This window comes from Parasteatoda tepidariorum, chromosome 10 (genome assembly GCF_982258835.1).
Source record: "Parasteatoda tepidariorum strain Cologne lab strain chromosome 10, Ptep-v5.0, whole genome shotgun sequence".
In the NCBI taxonomy this organism is placed as follows: domain Eukaryota; kingdom Metazoa; phylum Arthropoda; class Arachnida; order Araneae; family Theridiidae; genus Parasteatoda; species Parasteatoda tepidariorum.
The window spans coordinates 72,795,439-72,813,106 of NC_141764.1; the positions used below are offsets into that span (position 1 = coordinate 72,795,439).

Here is a 17,668-nt window from a genome sequence, read left to right on the forward strand (position 1 = left end):
AGTGAATGGCACTTTCATTTTTGTTTTGCATACTTTATTATCATGGAATAAGCTATATCCATATCAAATTTTATTTATTTATATTCAGTATTTTTTTTTTTAGATATTTGGGAAAATGTCTTCCATCTCTTAATTTTGTCCACCAGTGTAGTTCTCATTGAAATGAAAACAAAAAAAGAAAGAAATAACCGTTACCCGCCTCCCTTATTTTTTTGCTGAAAAAAATGCAAAAAATCAACATATTTTTTATTTTATTGATAAATACAAGGAACTAAAACAAAATATAATACACAAGTTTTAAGTTGACATATAATTTACCATCAGTTTTTTATCCCCGAGTCATCTCAAGCAAATGAAAGTTAAATATTAGTCTTAGTATTATAGTTTTTAAATTAAGGAACAACACAAAGTGATACTTTCCAAACACCAGTGAAGTTGTACACCATTTTTTTAACTCTTTCTTTTCAATGTAAATTAAGCTACTATCGTATATACAATCACACAAAACACGTGTGTAGTCCCAGAATCCAACAGCAAAGCTCCCAAACAAAACTTGGCAAACTTCTAATTACAGCAGATTATTATTATTATTTTGCTTCTGGTCTATTAAAAACATGGTAAAACAAAACGCACCGACAAATTCTGCTACGCCCGAGTTTTCTCGGGATAGTATATATTCGCAATATACCCGAATTAACTCGGCATAATCAGGAAAGTGGTTAAGAATGATAATCAGAGAAACATATTACTTCATAGTTAAATTTGATTATTTTTATTTAATGCGAAATGCTACTCGAGTTTTTTACAAATCAATATATTCTTTCCATAATTCATTCAATATGTAGTTATTAGAAAGAAGAAAAAGCGTTAAGATATGTCTTTCTTCTTCATTCAATTAAATAATTTCTTAAAAATATCAGAAATATTAAAAAATAATAGATTATTAATGGGATATAAATTTAATTACAGGTTTCTAATATCATAACTGGTTAAAAAAAAATTCATAACTCCCGGAACCCCTGAGACCCTTCAACGGAACCCCACGATTCCGCGGACAACCATTTGGGAACCGCTGTTTCAAACTAATTCAAACATATCATTAGGTCACTCGCTGTTTTAAACTAATTCAAACATATCATTAGGTCACTCGCTGTTTTAAACTAATTCAAACATATCATTAGGTCACTCGCTGTTTTAAACTAATTCAAACATATCATTAGGTCACTCGCTGTTTTAAACTAATTCAAACATATCATTAGGTCACTCGCTGTTTTAAACTAATTCAAACATATCATTAGGTCACTCGCTGTTTTAAACTAATTCAAACATATCATTAGGTCACTCGCTGTTTAAGACTAATTCAAACATATCATTAGGTCACTCGTTGTTTTAAACTAATTCAAACATATCATTAGGTCACTCGCTGTTTTAAACTAATTCAAACATATCATTAGGTCACTCGCATGTTTTAAACTAATTCATACATACGTGGGTGATTGTGAGCCCAAATCAAAATTCCGGAAAATTTCTTGAGTAAAAAAGAAAAAAGTTTAAATCAAAAAATTAGAAAGAATTTTAAACAAGGGTTTTTCCTTTTTTTTCAATATTTCTTAGTTTATTTAAAATATATTTAAAATTTTACGCATACCTATACCATTTACATGTACCTATGATGACCTGGAGAGATAATTGAAACTTACAAATATGTCTTTCTTTCTTGAGTTTATGACTATAATAACTATTTACTGATAAAAAATGAATATTAATATTGAATATAAGCTTATCTGGCTCTCCCTTACAAGCAAATAAAATAAACTGTGTTTTTAAGTTCCACCATTGAAAATTTGATTTCCGGAAACTTCCGGATCACGGTTAGCAAAAAATCCGGAAATCAGGATTTTTTCCGGAGCACAATCAGACCTGTACATATCATTAGGTCACTAAGTAGACATTCCATCCATATACCGTCTATATATTGCATAAAAAAGTAACAATCCAAAAAATAATGTGAAGTTGCATTTCAATATTTTAATGGCATTCTAGAATGTAACTGCGAATAAAGAAAACAGCGGTTTGGTTCTCGAGTTAAGTATGTGACGTCATAATATGGGTTTCCTGTTGGAGAGCGAAAAAAAGAGCACAGGAAGAGCACAACCTTATCTGTCAACTAACCTTGATTATAAGATAAGCCATTGAAAACAAATATCGAGTTAAATATACAATTTTATTTTATATTTTTATAACCCTCGTTGAACAGCCGACCCAATTTTGGATTTACGACTGCTAAAGTTCAACTCCTCACCCTTGTAATTTTGAACCCAGAAGACAGGGGAACTCCTGGATCAGTACCCCCAGATGTATTATTTGTCATGGGAACATGGAGGACTTTGCGACCCGACATATTTAACGTGCATCAGTCATCTTTTACTACACGGAGAGTCTTCCGCCGGCGTTGATCAAACCCACGACCTCTTGGACATGGGCCCAGTGCCCTACCAACCAGGCTATCCCAGGTCTAAATATACAATTAAAAGAAGAAAAAAAAACATCGAATAAATAGTGCAGTTGCTGAATATGCAGATTGTGTGATAAAAAATATTCCCTTACTGTTTCAGTTTCTTCGCTCCAAGACGATCCCATGAACAGTTATAGAATAGTTTTATCTGCAAATAAATTATAATTTTTTGCGATGCAATGAATAGTTGATGGTTGAAATATTTATAAAGAAATACCATTGAGCAGCATCAACATTTAAAACTAACTAAATCGGAACAAATTGTCAACAACAAAATATTATTTTACTACGCAGAGGTAACAAGTGTTGGTAACACCATAGATGAAATTATTTAAAATCTTCTTCTGATTTTTGTCAAGAAAATTTAAAATTTATTTTTAAAAAAATACCACTGGTGTCTTATTAGTATGTTTTTTAAACATTCATACGGCACTAATGATCCGCGTATATTAAAGGAAAAATTGAATACAGAAATATTTGTTTTTTTTTCTTAAACCACTGCTAATATATTTTATTTATTACTTGAACATACCTTCTGTTTATGTTTCTTAAATATTTCATTAACTTTTAGAATTTCGTGAATCTGGAAGTTTATGGTTTTGTGAAAAAAAGTACTCATAACTTTGTAAAATAGGGTCCTGTTATAGTCAATTTGTGAAAAATCTAGCCATAATTTTCTAATTCTAAAATTAGCGTAGAATTGTGTTTCTTCGGTCAGGGTGTTACAATTATGAATAATCGAAAACATGATCTTTTTGAGTTAAAAAACTTGAAACCTATGTCTTTCAAAGAATAATTATGTGTTTAAAATTTATTAATTAATGACGTCACCGATACTGTTTTTCAAAGAATTTTGAGAAGGTTCAATTTTTAAAAGCAAGAATATAACAGTGGGTCTGTATTAAAGATAAAATATTTTTTAAATGTCCGTTTTTACGATAAAATAGTTTGTGAATTTTCAGTTTCATAGTAAAATAATTTGTTAAGGGCATGTTTTTACATTAAAATAATTTTAAAAAGCGTAAACTTCTCCTCAACAGACTGATATATATCAGACAGCTCCATATTTTTTTTTTCTTCTGAAGTCGAATAATTACTCTAATTGTGTTGTAACGATGTTTTATCACCACTTTTTTATTAAAATGAAACATTTTATAATTTTTGTTTAATTTTTTTAACTTATCATAAAATTAATCTCATAAGAATCAATCGTTCATTTGGTACATTATCTATAATAAGGTTATCAAGTACATTATCAGGGGTCTGTTAAGAAGAAAAAGAAGAAATTTGGGTCCGTTAACGGACCCTTCACCAAATATCTTTTCATAAAAACGGACCCTTCGCAAAATATTTTAACTTAAAAACGGATCCTTCACAAAATAATTTATCTCATAATCGGACCCTTCACAAATTTGTTTATCTTCATTATTGTTTTGTTAATCGAATAAACCCTTCCAGGGCCGTTTTATCCATTAAGCACTGTAGGCAACTGCCTAGGGGCCCCTCCACGTTCCGGGGCCCTGGGCTACAGAGAAAAAAATTGACCATGTTTCTTAAACAGTAAAAATTTAATTCGAAATTTCAACGACGATTGTCTTGCTCTGTACATTACATCGACGCTATTTTAGTACATTTCTGAACGCATTCCAAATTAGATATTAATATTTTGGTAGTTAGTTCATATATAACGCAGTAATATAATCGCAAGCAATTTTATTGCGGTAATTTTAACGCCGACTAATCAGATGACTATACAGCAAGAGCAGCGTTTTTAACACAACACGCTTGAAAAACGCGCAAAATTCTACGTTGTAAATGCACACTTACTGTTCTGGTATCTACCATAGGTATGTATATTCTAAACAATTAAACTTCGAACAGCAGTCGATCTTTTAAAATCGCTTTTAGATTTTTTAATTTCACAGAGAGAATTATTTGACGACTACGAGACTAAGGCAAATGAGAAAACTGATACTCAATACAGTAGGGGTGCACAACCTGCGGCCCGCGGGCCAAATGCGGCCCTTCGACTACTGAAGTGCGGCCCGCGAGAGCTTCTAAACACAATAAAAAAAATTTTAAAAATGGCAATTTTTAATCGCACTTTTAAGTCATCACGTTTTGGCACAATCAATTTTAACATATTCTTTAGTAAATGTACGTTTAACGCGCTTTCTTTAAGCCGATTTTATCGTAAATATAAATGACTTTTTAAACAGTTATTTCCGCTTTTCTACGTGATTTCGAAAATCCCGAATTTTTATTACGACGCGAGTTTCAGATCGCAAATTTAACTAATCACTTTTTGTGCACTTTATTTGTGACAATTTCATCTTAAATCTAAGTGATTTTTTACCCTTTTTTTCTTTATTTTCAACAATTTTTTTCGGCAGTTATTGCTATGCGTTCCCACGTATTATAAAAAATTCCAATTGTTCAATTACGACATACAAATTTTAAATCATGCATTTGACACTCTTTATTCGTGCTGAGTTCAGCATCAATATATTTTTTCCCAATTATTTCTATACTTTTCCACATGATTTTGACGATCCCGTTATTTAACTATGATGTTATTACGACACGTGATTATTAATCGTGCAATTAAATAATCCCTCTTTGATACGGTATTTCAGCACAGTTTTATCTAAAATCCTAGTTATTTTTCCTTCGTTTTCATTTCCGCAACGAATATGATTTGGTCGAATGTGGTAATGAATTGTTATTTGATCAAAAATCAAATATTCGGCAAAAAAAAAAAGAAGAAAAAATCGATTGAACGCCGTACACTTGGGGCCAAATAGCAAAATCTTTTAGCAGCATAGCAACACTGAAACTAAAATTTCAATGCTCAGAATAATATTTCCTGGAAAAACGTTTTCATAAATTAACTCTAAAAAATAAGGCCAATCAAGAACGTTGAAAATGTCGAAAAGTGAAACAGAGAACATAAAAATCGATCTTAATTTTTGAAAATTTTCTTTAAAGCTGAGCATCTCAGTTTTTCATTTACCAGAAAAAGCAAAGAAAAAAGAATTAAGTCAACAGAAATGCTATTAAAAATTACTACGTTATAATGAAAACGTCTAAAAAAATGCTTTTTATTATTTAAAGAAAATAAAAAGATAGAAAAAAAGCGTTCTTAATTTTTTAAATGAAAATCTTATGCCGAAAATCTCAATTTAAATTCTTCTCATTGCCATAATTTTAGAAGAAAAAAAATTGCTATAAAATAAGTTTTATTAGTAACTTTATTTTTAAAAAAAATGCTGAGTCATAATAAAAATGCCTAAAAAAAGAAAAACAGAAAAAACAAATATTCCTTAGTTCCTGAAACAAGACTTTAATACTGAAAATCACGCTTTTCTATGTTACTGGTTATTTATATTACACTACAGGGAAAGAGTGATAATAAACTCAATTCTCAAAGTATCGAAAAAATGACAAAATTGACTTGTCTGATTATAATTTTTTTTAAAAAAAAGTAATATCTATAAAAATTCAAAAATAAAAAAAAGCTTGGAAAAATACATTTCTAAAAAACATTCGACCGAATATATGACTGATCATTCAACCAACTGAATTTTTCACAGAAGGGCCAAATACTCGTTACATCCCTCCCTAATTTAAATGCAATGTTATTGCAACTTGAGAAATTCATAAAATGACGGAAAACGTGAATTTTTAAACTGCTCACTGTTTGTAGTTTAGATTTCAATTTTTTGTTGCTTAAGTGATCTTTTTCGATGAAAAAAAAAGGGAAACTGTTTACAATATAAAAAAAATCTAATAATTAATAAAATAAAATAATAAAGTACATTACAAAATAAGCATTGAATTTTATTTTGAACTATCACAGTTTTGCTTTTATTTTAGGCTTTTGTTTAAAACCTATAAATTTTCTTCAATTGAAATATTTAATTTGAATTTATATTACTTAATTATGATTAAATCTTTTCCTACTTTCATTCTGTGGGCATTGCAGTTTTTTTTATTTATCAGAATTAAATTCTAAAATGAATTTTTGTATTGCATGATATGATAAAAGAAAAAAATTCTTTTCTTCAATGTTTATTTATTTTGATAAATCTATTGTTCATATGATAAAAATAGCAAGTTTTTTTTAAAAAAAAAAGTATAAGTTTTTTTATTTTTGAATGAATTCTAATAATGGAACACTACTAAGTTATTGATATTACTAAGGCTATTGATAAAAAAAATGGAACGCTAATGTTTGAATAAACATTACTACATTTGTCATTAACATGTCTAAATACATCTGCGGCCCTTCATTAGCCAACCTGCTGTGCAAGTGGCCCTTCACTCAAAAAGGTTGTGCACCCCTACAATACAGTGATGAGAATCAGCGTGTGCGAAAAAGGAAAAGGCATCACGATGACGGACCTGCAAAAGAAGTTGTGCTCAGAGGAAAAGAGAAATTAAAAGTTGATACATATTCGCCAGTACTAGACATGCTGTGTACAGAACTGTCGCGGCACCTAGAAGCTTACCGGGAAAAAAATGATCTGTTTGGGTTTCTAACAGATTTCTCGACAAAATCCGACGCTGAAATTAGACAGGCTTGCACAAAGTTTAAGGAACATTATTTCGAGGACATTAAGTCTGCGTTTATAGACGAAATGGTGCAGTATAAATACTTCATCTTACAATTAGAAGACGCCGGAAAAAAAATTGTGCCTGCCGAAGAGTCTTACAAACTGATTATTGGTAACATGGCACAATCAACTTTCCCGAATGTAATGACAGTTTTGCAAATAGTATATAGAAGTCTAATGATTACAAACGCCACTGGTGAACGAAACTTTTCCAAATTGAAATTAATTAAAAACTGTCTTCGTTCAACTATGTCTCAAAACCGTTTAAATTCATTGGCCATAATGGCAATTGAAAATGAAAATGATGTATTGGAAAAGGTTAACTTTCAGGATGTCTTGAACGATTTTGCAACAAAAAAGTTAGAAGAGTTAATATTTAAGCTTATTGTATGATTTTTTTTAAATGCATATATTAATTACTTATATTCTTTTCGTTATTTTTTAAACTTTAATTTTTTTAATTATAATTTTACAGTGTTGAGCATAATCTTGTATGTCTTTACAATTCAAAAACTCCTTGAAAAAGTTTTTTTTGCAATAACGGACCCTATTTGCACAAATTCACAAAAGCGGACCCTGGTTGAAAGAATGTGACTTAACGTTTATTTTATATTCACAAATTACGAGTAATATTTTAACTATTTTACAAAAACGGACCTTTCACAAAATGTCCGGACAGACCCCCTGACATGTTAAAATACCCGGAATCAAATCAGACATTAATTCATGCAATTGTTTAAGTCGTGTTTTTTCCCAATGCTCTTTTTATTTGCCTTTTTATCTTTTTGAACTTTTTTCTGTGGTCCTAGTAAAAAGTGTCACTCATTGTAAAGAGTTGTGACGAAATTGTTTAGCTGTTGTACCCAATGAAAACAAATTCCATTGAAATTAGTAAAATTTAAGCAATATTTCATTTAAATTAATGAAACTAAATTAGTGTTCTTTTAGAATTAATAAAATTTAAACAGTATTCTATAAAATTTGCTAAAATTTAAATAGTATTCTTTAAAAATTAAGCAATTTTTTTATGAAAATTTATTTTTGTCCATATCTTAAAAACCTGACGTGATAAAGCAAACGGTTATCAGGTTTATAATCAGCATACCAAACTGCGTTACAAAAGAAAAAAAACAATGCCAGATATCTATAACTTGTTTATCAGTGTAATTATTTAAAACTATTTTTTACATGGAATCTTTGGATAAATGAATTTTATGATTGAGAGCAAAATGTTTTTAATACGCATAAAAAGTTCTCGAGATACGAGGAAATACGCAAAAAGTAAAAATAACCTTAAGGGGTCCAAACTTTCGACCGCTCTCCTGATCAAAACTATTAAAACTATAATTCCCTGATTGCATCGAAACAATTATTTATATTTTTCCTCTCGAAGTTAAGCTGTTGTCGTAGGCCATTAAGGAAAGGGGTGCGATTCTTGTTCTCCTGTGGCGCCATCTATGGCCAAGAATTCGACTTCTGCCACACCCATACGTCTCACCCGCTTATAGGGCGAAGCGATTCATACATCCATTCATTCATCCAAGGGTCGTAATTTTGACCTGAACCAGATAACGATCAATCTCCAATTCAGTACCCTCCAGAGGTACAATTTGTCATGGGAACATGGAGGTCTTTGTGACCCGGTAGATTTAACGTGCACCAGTTACCATTTATTAGTCTTCAGTCGTCTGGATTCGAACTCCCCATTCTCACGAACGTGAATCCAGCGCCCTGCTAACCTGGATATCCCAGTCCCTCTCGAATTTAAGTGTTAAAACTAAATGAAATTCGAACGGCAAACACTGTTAACGCAAAATCGAAAGTGAAAAACTTTAATAAACAGAAATGCAAAATTTTTTTAAAATAAAATGTTCGTTAAACAATTTGTGCTTAAAGCAATCTCGAAAATGTAAGGCACTATAAAAAATCCAGGTTAAAAGAAAATAATTATCTCTTTTAACCGCTTTGAGCGATTTCACAGTTAAAGGACAATCAGAAATTAAAATTTTACACAGATTTTTAAAGGACGTGAATAAAATATCTTTTATGCATGAAGCTTTAGTATTAAGATATTTGAGACATAGATCTATATTCTCTAAATTTACAAATTTTTTTTAACTAATATATTAATTTATTTCATGAGTCACACGCGCAAAATTATTTAATAACCGCTTTTCTACAGTGAACATCGAATTAAATCAACTGAAAATTTATTGATCAACTAAACATTAATAAAAAATAACACGCTTTTAACATTTATTGAAATATAAAAAAATCAATACATTTAACTACAAGATATTTTTAAAAAAACAAACAATTAAATGGAATGTTAATATTTTGAATAAAAATTTACTTACGGGAAGAGTAAAAACAGAAAATCGCACAAATTTTTTTTAAACTAATCACTTTATTTGATCCCTATGCCTCAACCTTTATCACACTTCCGTTTCGATTTTAGGAAACGTGATACACTTATTTCTGTGATAAGACATTCAAGTGTATCAAACGAACCAATGATCTAATGTTAAAATTCCAGCAACGAAAGTAGAACTTCGTTTATCAGTTTATGGGAATGCTATCAGGTTTTATTTAAGAGATATCAGCTTTATGATGATATTTGGTTTAGGGTTCAAAATTTATAGTAGATAGTGGGAGTTTAAATACGTATGTAGATAGATAGTGGGAGTTAAGAACCTCTTGACCACCTATCAGTCCCTGGATATCAGTTTTATTTAAAGAATAGAATATCTATAAAATTTTCAACATATATATCGAACCTGAAAATAACCAATCGCCACGTGGTGAGGTAACAAAAAAAAAGTGGCGACTTTAATCAATTTAACTCCCGGTCACTTTTCCCATCACTTTTTTTAAAAAAATCATTTGAATATTTCTAAGTTGCAATGTATATGTTGTCCAGAATGGCCGAAATCAAAATAATGACGACTTTCACCGGTGAATTGTTTAAAATTTGATACTTTAAAAAAAGAAAGAGATAATTTTGTTTATAAAACTTATAATTATCATAATTTTATGCACAAATATTTTGTTGATGTGTTAATCGTTGCAAAAATGAACGATTACTGTAAAAAAAGAAAAGATTTAAACTTGGGAATTCAGAATGCGTGATTCAATAAGAAGTCATTAAATTTGTTAACAATCTATAAAGTTATATTGTAAAACATTTCAAATGGTTTTCATCTCTCTCGATACATTATTAAAAAAATAAACGATATAAATATTATGATTTATGAGTGTCAACATCTGATTGCTATCTATTATTTATTTTATTTTATTTTTCCACTTATTTGTTAATTTTCTTATCAAGTCAAGCGGGAGCTAATAAAAGGATAATCTCGAGAGAAAATTTTTTTTGTTGACAATAATAGATAAATAATCATTATTTGATGCAAAGTAAGTGGGAAAATTCAGGAAAAATTCAGTTATAAATTGCAATAACTTTCGAACAAATTTGAATTTCGAAGTAAGTGGAAAAGCAAAAACAAAGACGTCGGATTTTTATTGAATATGGCCGTTAATTTAACACGAAACTCTTTAGTTACATTTGAATGAACAACATAGCAAGAGATCAGCCAATAGCTTTTTTTTGTTACTTAAAGTTTAACAGTTGCTAATTCTCGGAAGAATCGTATCTTAATTTATTTTATTCCATTCTATAGAATTCTTTGCACATTTTTCCTACCTACCTTTTTATTTTCAAGTTTCTAAATCACTGGCGGCCCGCGATGCCTCTTTTTGTGGCCCGCGAATTTAAATATATTAGTTATCATTTTTTTGCGGACAAATTTCGTAAAAAATCTATATGGGTTTAAAATACTTTTCTTTCGCTAAAAAAAATCCTAATTTTTTCGTTTCGGTGAAATTTAACATACCAACTGTGTAAAAATAAAAAAAATTTTAAGGTAAGAATCTACTTCTTACTTTAATTTGTAATTCAATACTTTTGTTTTGTACAACTTGATAAAAGTCTGACGGTAATATTTAATGTTCCTTCAAACATAAAAGAGTCCTATATAAAATTTTGATAAAGTTGCGGCTCGCCATTTGACTGGTGTTTTTAACTGTGGCCCCCGGCCTCATCTAAGTAGGAAACCCCTGTTCTAAATGTAACGCAAAGCAAAACAAATAAATGAAAGAAAAAATAAATTAAAAAGCCACTTGAAATTGAAATAACTTTCGAACAAATTGGAATTAAAAACAAAATACAACTTTTATTAAAATTATAATAAACATGGCCCTTTCATATGTCAAACTTAAACTCCGCAGTTGAATTTTGCGGTCTGTAGAGCGGTCCGCATAGTATTTTTATTCCATGTTTAACCAGGGGTCTGTCCAGACATTTTGTGAAAGGTCCGTTTTTCGAGAAATTGTGAAAAAATTACTCACATTCTTTCAACCAGGGTCCACTTTTATGAATTTGTGCAAATAGGGTCCGTTATTGCAAAAAAAAAAAAAATTTTCAAGGAGTTTTTAAATTGTATAGACATACAAGATTATGCTCAACACTGTAAAATTGAAATTAAAGAAATTAAATTTTAAAAAATAAACAACAATTGCTCCTTCTAAATTAGAGATGCAACATACAAATATTTGGTATTTAGCCTATACTGCTGAACGCAGAATATTAATTTCGGACGAATAATGGAAGAATCGTCTGCCGAAGACAAAACTTAATTCGTTTACATCCATCTTTCTTGTTTTCTGCCCTGGAAAGGGTTTATTCGATTGACAAAATAATAATGAAGATAAACAAATTTGTGAAGGGTCCGATTAAAAGAAAAATCATTTTGTGAAGGGTCCGTTTTTAAGTTAAAATATTTTGTGAAGGGTCCGTTAACGGACCCAAATTTCTTCTAAACAGACCCCTGTTAACAGTTTATAATTCTCAAACTATTTATCGAATGCCAATTCCTTTTTATTTAATAGATGTACATTTTCTGCACACCTTCGTAATTTCAAGACGTAATTTAAACTTGCGCGACAAAACAAAGTGTAATGCTAAGTTGAACACCCAAAACTACGGCTGCCCTTAACGATTTTTAAATTTAGAAAAAAAAATTTTTTAAACATAAAAAAAATAAATCAAAAGCTCTGAAATTAAACATGAGTTTATATAATAGACCAGGGGTTTCCAACTTGCATGAGGCCGCGGGCCACAATTAAAAACACAAATCAAATGGCCGGCCGCAACTTAATCAAAATTTTATGTAGGACTCTTTTATGTTTGAAAGGACATTAAATATTAAAATCAGATTTTTACCAAATTGTACAAAACAAAAGTATTGAATTACAAATTAAAATAAGTAGATTTTTAAAAATATTTAATTGCATATTAAAAAATTCGGGCTACAGTAACTTTAATGTGCACCCATGTATTAAACAATTAATGTGCAACAGATATCTATTTGTTAAGATATAAAACTTTAAAAAGGTTGGTATTAAAACTTACATAGTAGCACACAAAATGTTCAATGAGAAAATTGAGGTTTGTCTGCTGCAACCACCAGAGAATAGATATTTACATTTTAAATTTAAAATTTACAAATGTGTGCGTAAATATTTTCGTCCAAAATGAGTGGTTTCAAAAAGTTAAATCGGTGAATTTCTCCGAGAAAATTTCTGATATACACATGCTAAATTATATTCGCAAAATACAAAAAAATGAAATAAAAAACAGTATTTTTGTATTTGAATAAATATTTTCTTGGATGCAAAACCTGAGAAATAAATTTTTTTGCACCGTTGATATGTTAAATTTCACAGAAACGAAGAAAGTAGGTTTTTATTAACGAGAAAAGTATTTTAAACCCATACAGATTTTTACGAAAATTGTCCGCAAAAAAATGACAACTAATATATTATAGTTAAACTGGTCACAAAAAAAGCTTCGCGGGCCGGATGCGGCCCCCGGGCCGCCAGTTGGAAATCACTGTGATAGACCGTAGAAATAAAAACGTGAAAAATTAAAATAGATCAGCTTTTTTTTTTTTTTTTTTTTATCTTCAGTGCGCTGATTATGAAGAACAGAGCACGAAGGACAGATTATGAAGTAACAGTAACCACGCAACATAGTAAATAATACGAAACGTAAACATTAGTCTAAAATAAAATTGGCAAAAAATCAATAAACAGTGAACAGAATGGGCTTTCTACATGAAGGCTGTTTTTCAATAGTTCTGTTCCCACATGAAATAAAGCTTTTTAAAGAATAATATACTATCGTATCTTTTTTTGAATTCGTAATAGTTATTCATGTAAGTTAAGTTTTAATGCAGCGCACTCTATGCTGATTAGGAAAATTGCACAAAACATCAATAAAAAGAAATCCCGCAGTTTTGTGAAAATGAAAAACGTTTGTGGACTCATTTTTTAAAATTTATTATTTGTGCTCAAATTGGGTAATTTGGGCTCATAAAAATTAGCTAAAATTGAAAACTATTCACTCATGGATTTTTATCCATGTAGAAAATCTTGCGAAATTAGAAATTTAAAAAAAAGTTCAATAACTTTAAAATATGTGCAAGCTATTAGACCGTAAAACTCAGATAATCTATTACGGTATTTATAGTTTAAAATTATAGCTTAACATCAAGTATGAGGCACTTAAGCTCAGACACGGAACTAGGTGACAATATTTTTTTTTGGGGGGGGGGAGACTCCAATTTGATTTTGAAAATTTCTGCATACATATATATAATAATAATATAATTCATTTAACAATTCAATATGTAATTATTAATTCAATATTTTATAAATAATTGAATAATTTGGGGGTCTAGACCCCTTAGCTACGTCTATGCTTAAAATATGGGGCTTTAATTTGACTTGGCGAAAGATATTCAAAAAACACCCTTGAAGGTGAACAACCCTGTACATTTTTATAAAGAAAATATTTTTTTTTAACTATTTAATTTTATGCAGGATTGAGAAGTTGAATCACAGAGATCTAGAGATGCGAAACATAAAATTTATTTATTTATTATAAACTTTTGCGAACTTTGAACTTTTTGTGATGGCTTGTAGTAATCATATCTTTCTTTGATTAATTAAAAAAAATGTGTCATAAATATTATTGATGTAATTACACGTAGGTTTCGTAGCTTCTGATTAATTGAATGCAAACTCTGGCATTCGAAAAAAATACTCTAAAAACCAGAGTTTAACAATAGATAAAAAAATCTATTTAAAATAAAAACTCCTACACGCAATGAAAGCTGCATCTATTTTATAAATGCTGATACATTTGTAATTAAATCCGATGAAAAGTGATAGAAATATGGTATTTGCTTGTAGTGTGTCTAATTACTGAATTCCTTATTTTTTACATTTCTTTTTATTATTGTGCTTATTATTAAATTTTTATTCCTCTTCTCTAATTGGACTCCTTCGTAGAAATTTTGGAAATTATATTTTAATGTAAAACAATCAAAAATCTATTTAATAGATTATCAGAAAAAAATGGTACTTGCACTCCAGACATTAAATTTATGTAATTGTATAAAGAACTAAATACACTAAACATAGCACCATATTTTCAGCGTGGTGTTATTTATGTTTAGCATAACATGACTTTGTAGTATGACAAAATCGCTGCCACCATAATATTATGCTCAATTAAAAACAATATTTTGGTATTTTCAATTTCAGCAAGATGTAACATATATTATATAAAATGTATAAAAGTAGAAAATTTCACTGTTGTGTGAATTAACTTGACTCTTGTAAGTTAGTAGCGAATTGGCTCGAAATTTCCAAGCCATTCGACTTTTTTAACAACCTTTCAACCTTTTTAACAGTAAAGAATCAATTACCCCCTCCTCATTCTCATTACTATACCAACTGCTAATTTGTCGTTTTTTGTAATATATAGTCTTTAAAACAATTTTTTAGTTTTTTTTTTTTTTACATTTTTGTTAAACTAGTTTTAAGATTATATTAATTTAAGATCATATACTTTTAATTTTAAAAGCATATTATTACATGTTCGCACAATTATAGCAACTGCTACTGTGAATACTTCTTGATACAGCTAGTGAATAAAGGTAGAAAAGAGGAAAAGGAAAGGAAATAATAAATTAATTAATCTGCTTATTAATGAATGGCCAAATAATTTTAAATATAATTAAAAAAAAAGCTTATAAACGTACAATATGTGATACGGTAGTTGAGAATCACAGTATTTTTAGATAATGATTATTATATTATTTTAGAAAAAAGAATTTTCTTTGAGATTATCGCGAAAAATTTTTTCACCAGGAATAATGGGAACGATTTCGAACTTTTCTTCGATATTATTAAATTAAATTTAAATTCACAGATAATTCTTACCGTGAAATAATTAAATATTTTAGCACTAAATTTTTTTTATAAGACTTTTAAGAAATTCAAAGATTTTAAGATCTAGAACAGGGCTGTCCAACTGGCGGCCTGCATGCGGCCCTCCAACTCATATTCTGCGGCCCGCCAACTTCTTATTCAGGCTGATCGGCCTCAGTTTTCTCATTAAAATGTAAGCAAATTGTTTTATAATCCTTCCGTTCCATTGTTTTATAATTAATAATTCAACTATTAATTGTTATTGTATAAGAGGTTATTGTTCAACTTTTTTAAACTGCGGCCCGCCAGGTGATCAGTGACCAGAATTCTGGCCCGTGGGCTCTTTGCAGTTGGACAGCTCTGATCTAGAATATGGCAAACAATGAACTAAAATAAATAAATAATTGTAATATTTAATGTCTTTATTTTTCTTTTTTTGAGAAAAAAAAAGAATCCAGGAACAAGGGGAATTCCCTTTTTTCAGAATAATATTATATTCATACCTAATCGGTTGCAATCCTCTCATTACAATATATTCAGTAAAGTAGATAATCGTCTAAATTTACCTAATGTCAAACAATTTTCCAGAAAATATTTGAAAAATCAAATTGGACTATATACAATTTATACAACATAACTAAAATTAGACCATTAGATATTTACATAAACTAAGATTTAATTAAAAGAATAAATTTAACACTTTATATCTAGTCTAAATATAACAACAAACATCAATTTCCGTTATAAAACACTGCCACTAAAAAAAAATTTGCTAAAAGAATGCAATGTTTGTACAATGATAACTTTCAAAAAAAGTTTTAATTTTCACATTAATAATAGAAGGATTTTCAACATGCCTAACTCATAGGGTCGAAAAGGTTATTAAAATATGGTTTATTTCGTCTGTGAAAGAAGTAAAATAGGAATAGCAAAATTAAAGAGACATATTTATTATTTTGATACTTTGATTGTTTGACTATCGAAAAAATATTAATATTTTAAATAAAGTGAAAACTGAAAAAAAATTTGTCGAACTAAAATAGATGTTAATTTTATAAAATTTTTAGTATATTTTCTATTATTAAAAAAAAATTGTCATTGATTGGAAGTTTTCCAGGAAACGAGATACCTAAACATTAACAGATTTAACGTAAGGAGAAAATCCCAATGTTGTTTTGGAATTCTAAATTGTGCGGGAAAAAATAAACCTAAAAAAAAAAAAAAAAGAATAAATCCTATTTTCGTGTAAAACCAAAGAAATTAGAGTAAAAAAAATAAATTTTTGACTTACGTATAAAAACACTATCACTTCAACTTCACTTGTCTGTCAACGAAGAACACTTATTTAACAACACGATCGTTAATAAAGCCACTCATTGACAATGAAATCTGATAAAAGTTCCAATATGAAATCACCTATCTGTTGTATCAGCGGTATCAAACAATGACAATGAATGGCGAGGTGAAAAAGTTTCGGTTTGAAAGGCGCGGAGATGGGTGTGTAGGTGCTAACTGAACTGGGGCGACCTCTTACGGGTGCATTTTTATTTTTTATGAAAATAATAGGAAGTGAGTCAGGAAAGAGAAAATATGAAAGAAGTCTTAGATATTAGCTATTTCCTGATCTTGTTATTATTTGCTTGATATTATTCAATCAGGGCTGGATACGCGGTGCCCTAAGCCATTCAAATTTTTGGGGCCCTTAGATTAAATTTTTTTCTCGTATATTTTTTATTTGTTCAAATATAAAAGTATTAATATATCTTTTCATTTAAGAAAGCATATTTAAAATAAAAATAAATAATAATAAATTAAATTTTACTTTATTTTATTAAGTTAGAGCTAAAAAATAAACATAACATTTTGAAAAATCATTGTTTTTCTTAATTTTTTAAAATTTATTTTCAAAAAAATCCATTTCAAGGGGGCCCCTAATCATATCCAGCCCTGTATTCAATGAATTATAATTAAATGGATAAAAATATATAATTTTAGAGACTGCAAGAGGTAAGCGGTGTTTGTTATTTATGTTTAAAAAAAATTAGATATCAACGTTTTTTCTTCGAAATAAAACTCGAAAAAAATCGATTTCTTATTATCGTATTATTGTGTTGATGTTTGCTCTAAGAAATACAATTAAAAAAAAAACTTTACTAATTAAAATAATAAATAATTTATTTTAAAAAACCTTTTTTTAATA

At 29.1% G+C, this 17,668-nt stretch overlaps 1 protein-coding gene across 4 annotated transcripts in view; it reads right to left on the reverse strand.

The window, feature by feature from the left end:
• Positions 1–17,003, reverse strand: part of LOC107453300 (cyclic GMP-AMP synthase-like receptor) — a 32,760-nt gene extending 15,757 nt beyond the window's left edge. The window contains exons 1-2 of one of the 4 annotated variants that reach the window (XM_087152999.1): positions 16,760–16,897; positions 2,608–2,663 (exon numbers count right to left, since the gene is read on the reverse strand). In XM_087152999.1, coding sequence (XP_087009125.1) covers positions 2,608–2,640 — 33 coding nt within the window. In that variant the 5' untranslated portion in view covers positions 2,641–2,663; positions 16,760–16,897. Of the gene's footprint in view, positions 1–2,607; positions 2,664–9,488; positions 9,651–16,759 lie in introns of those variants that run through there. The other 3 variants (XM_087152998.1, XM_087153000.1, XM_087153001.1) reach the window with 3 other exon arrangements.
• Between the last annotated feature and the right edge of the window lie 665 nt (positions 17,004–17,668).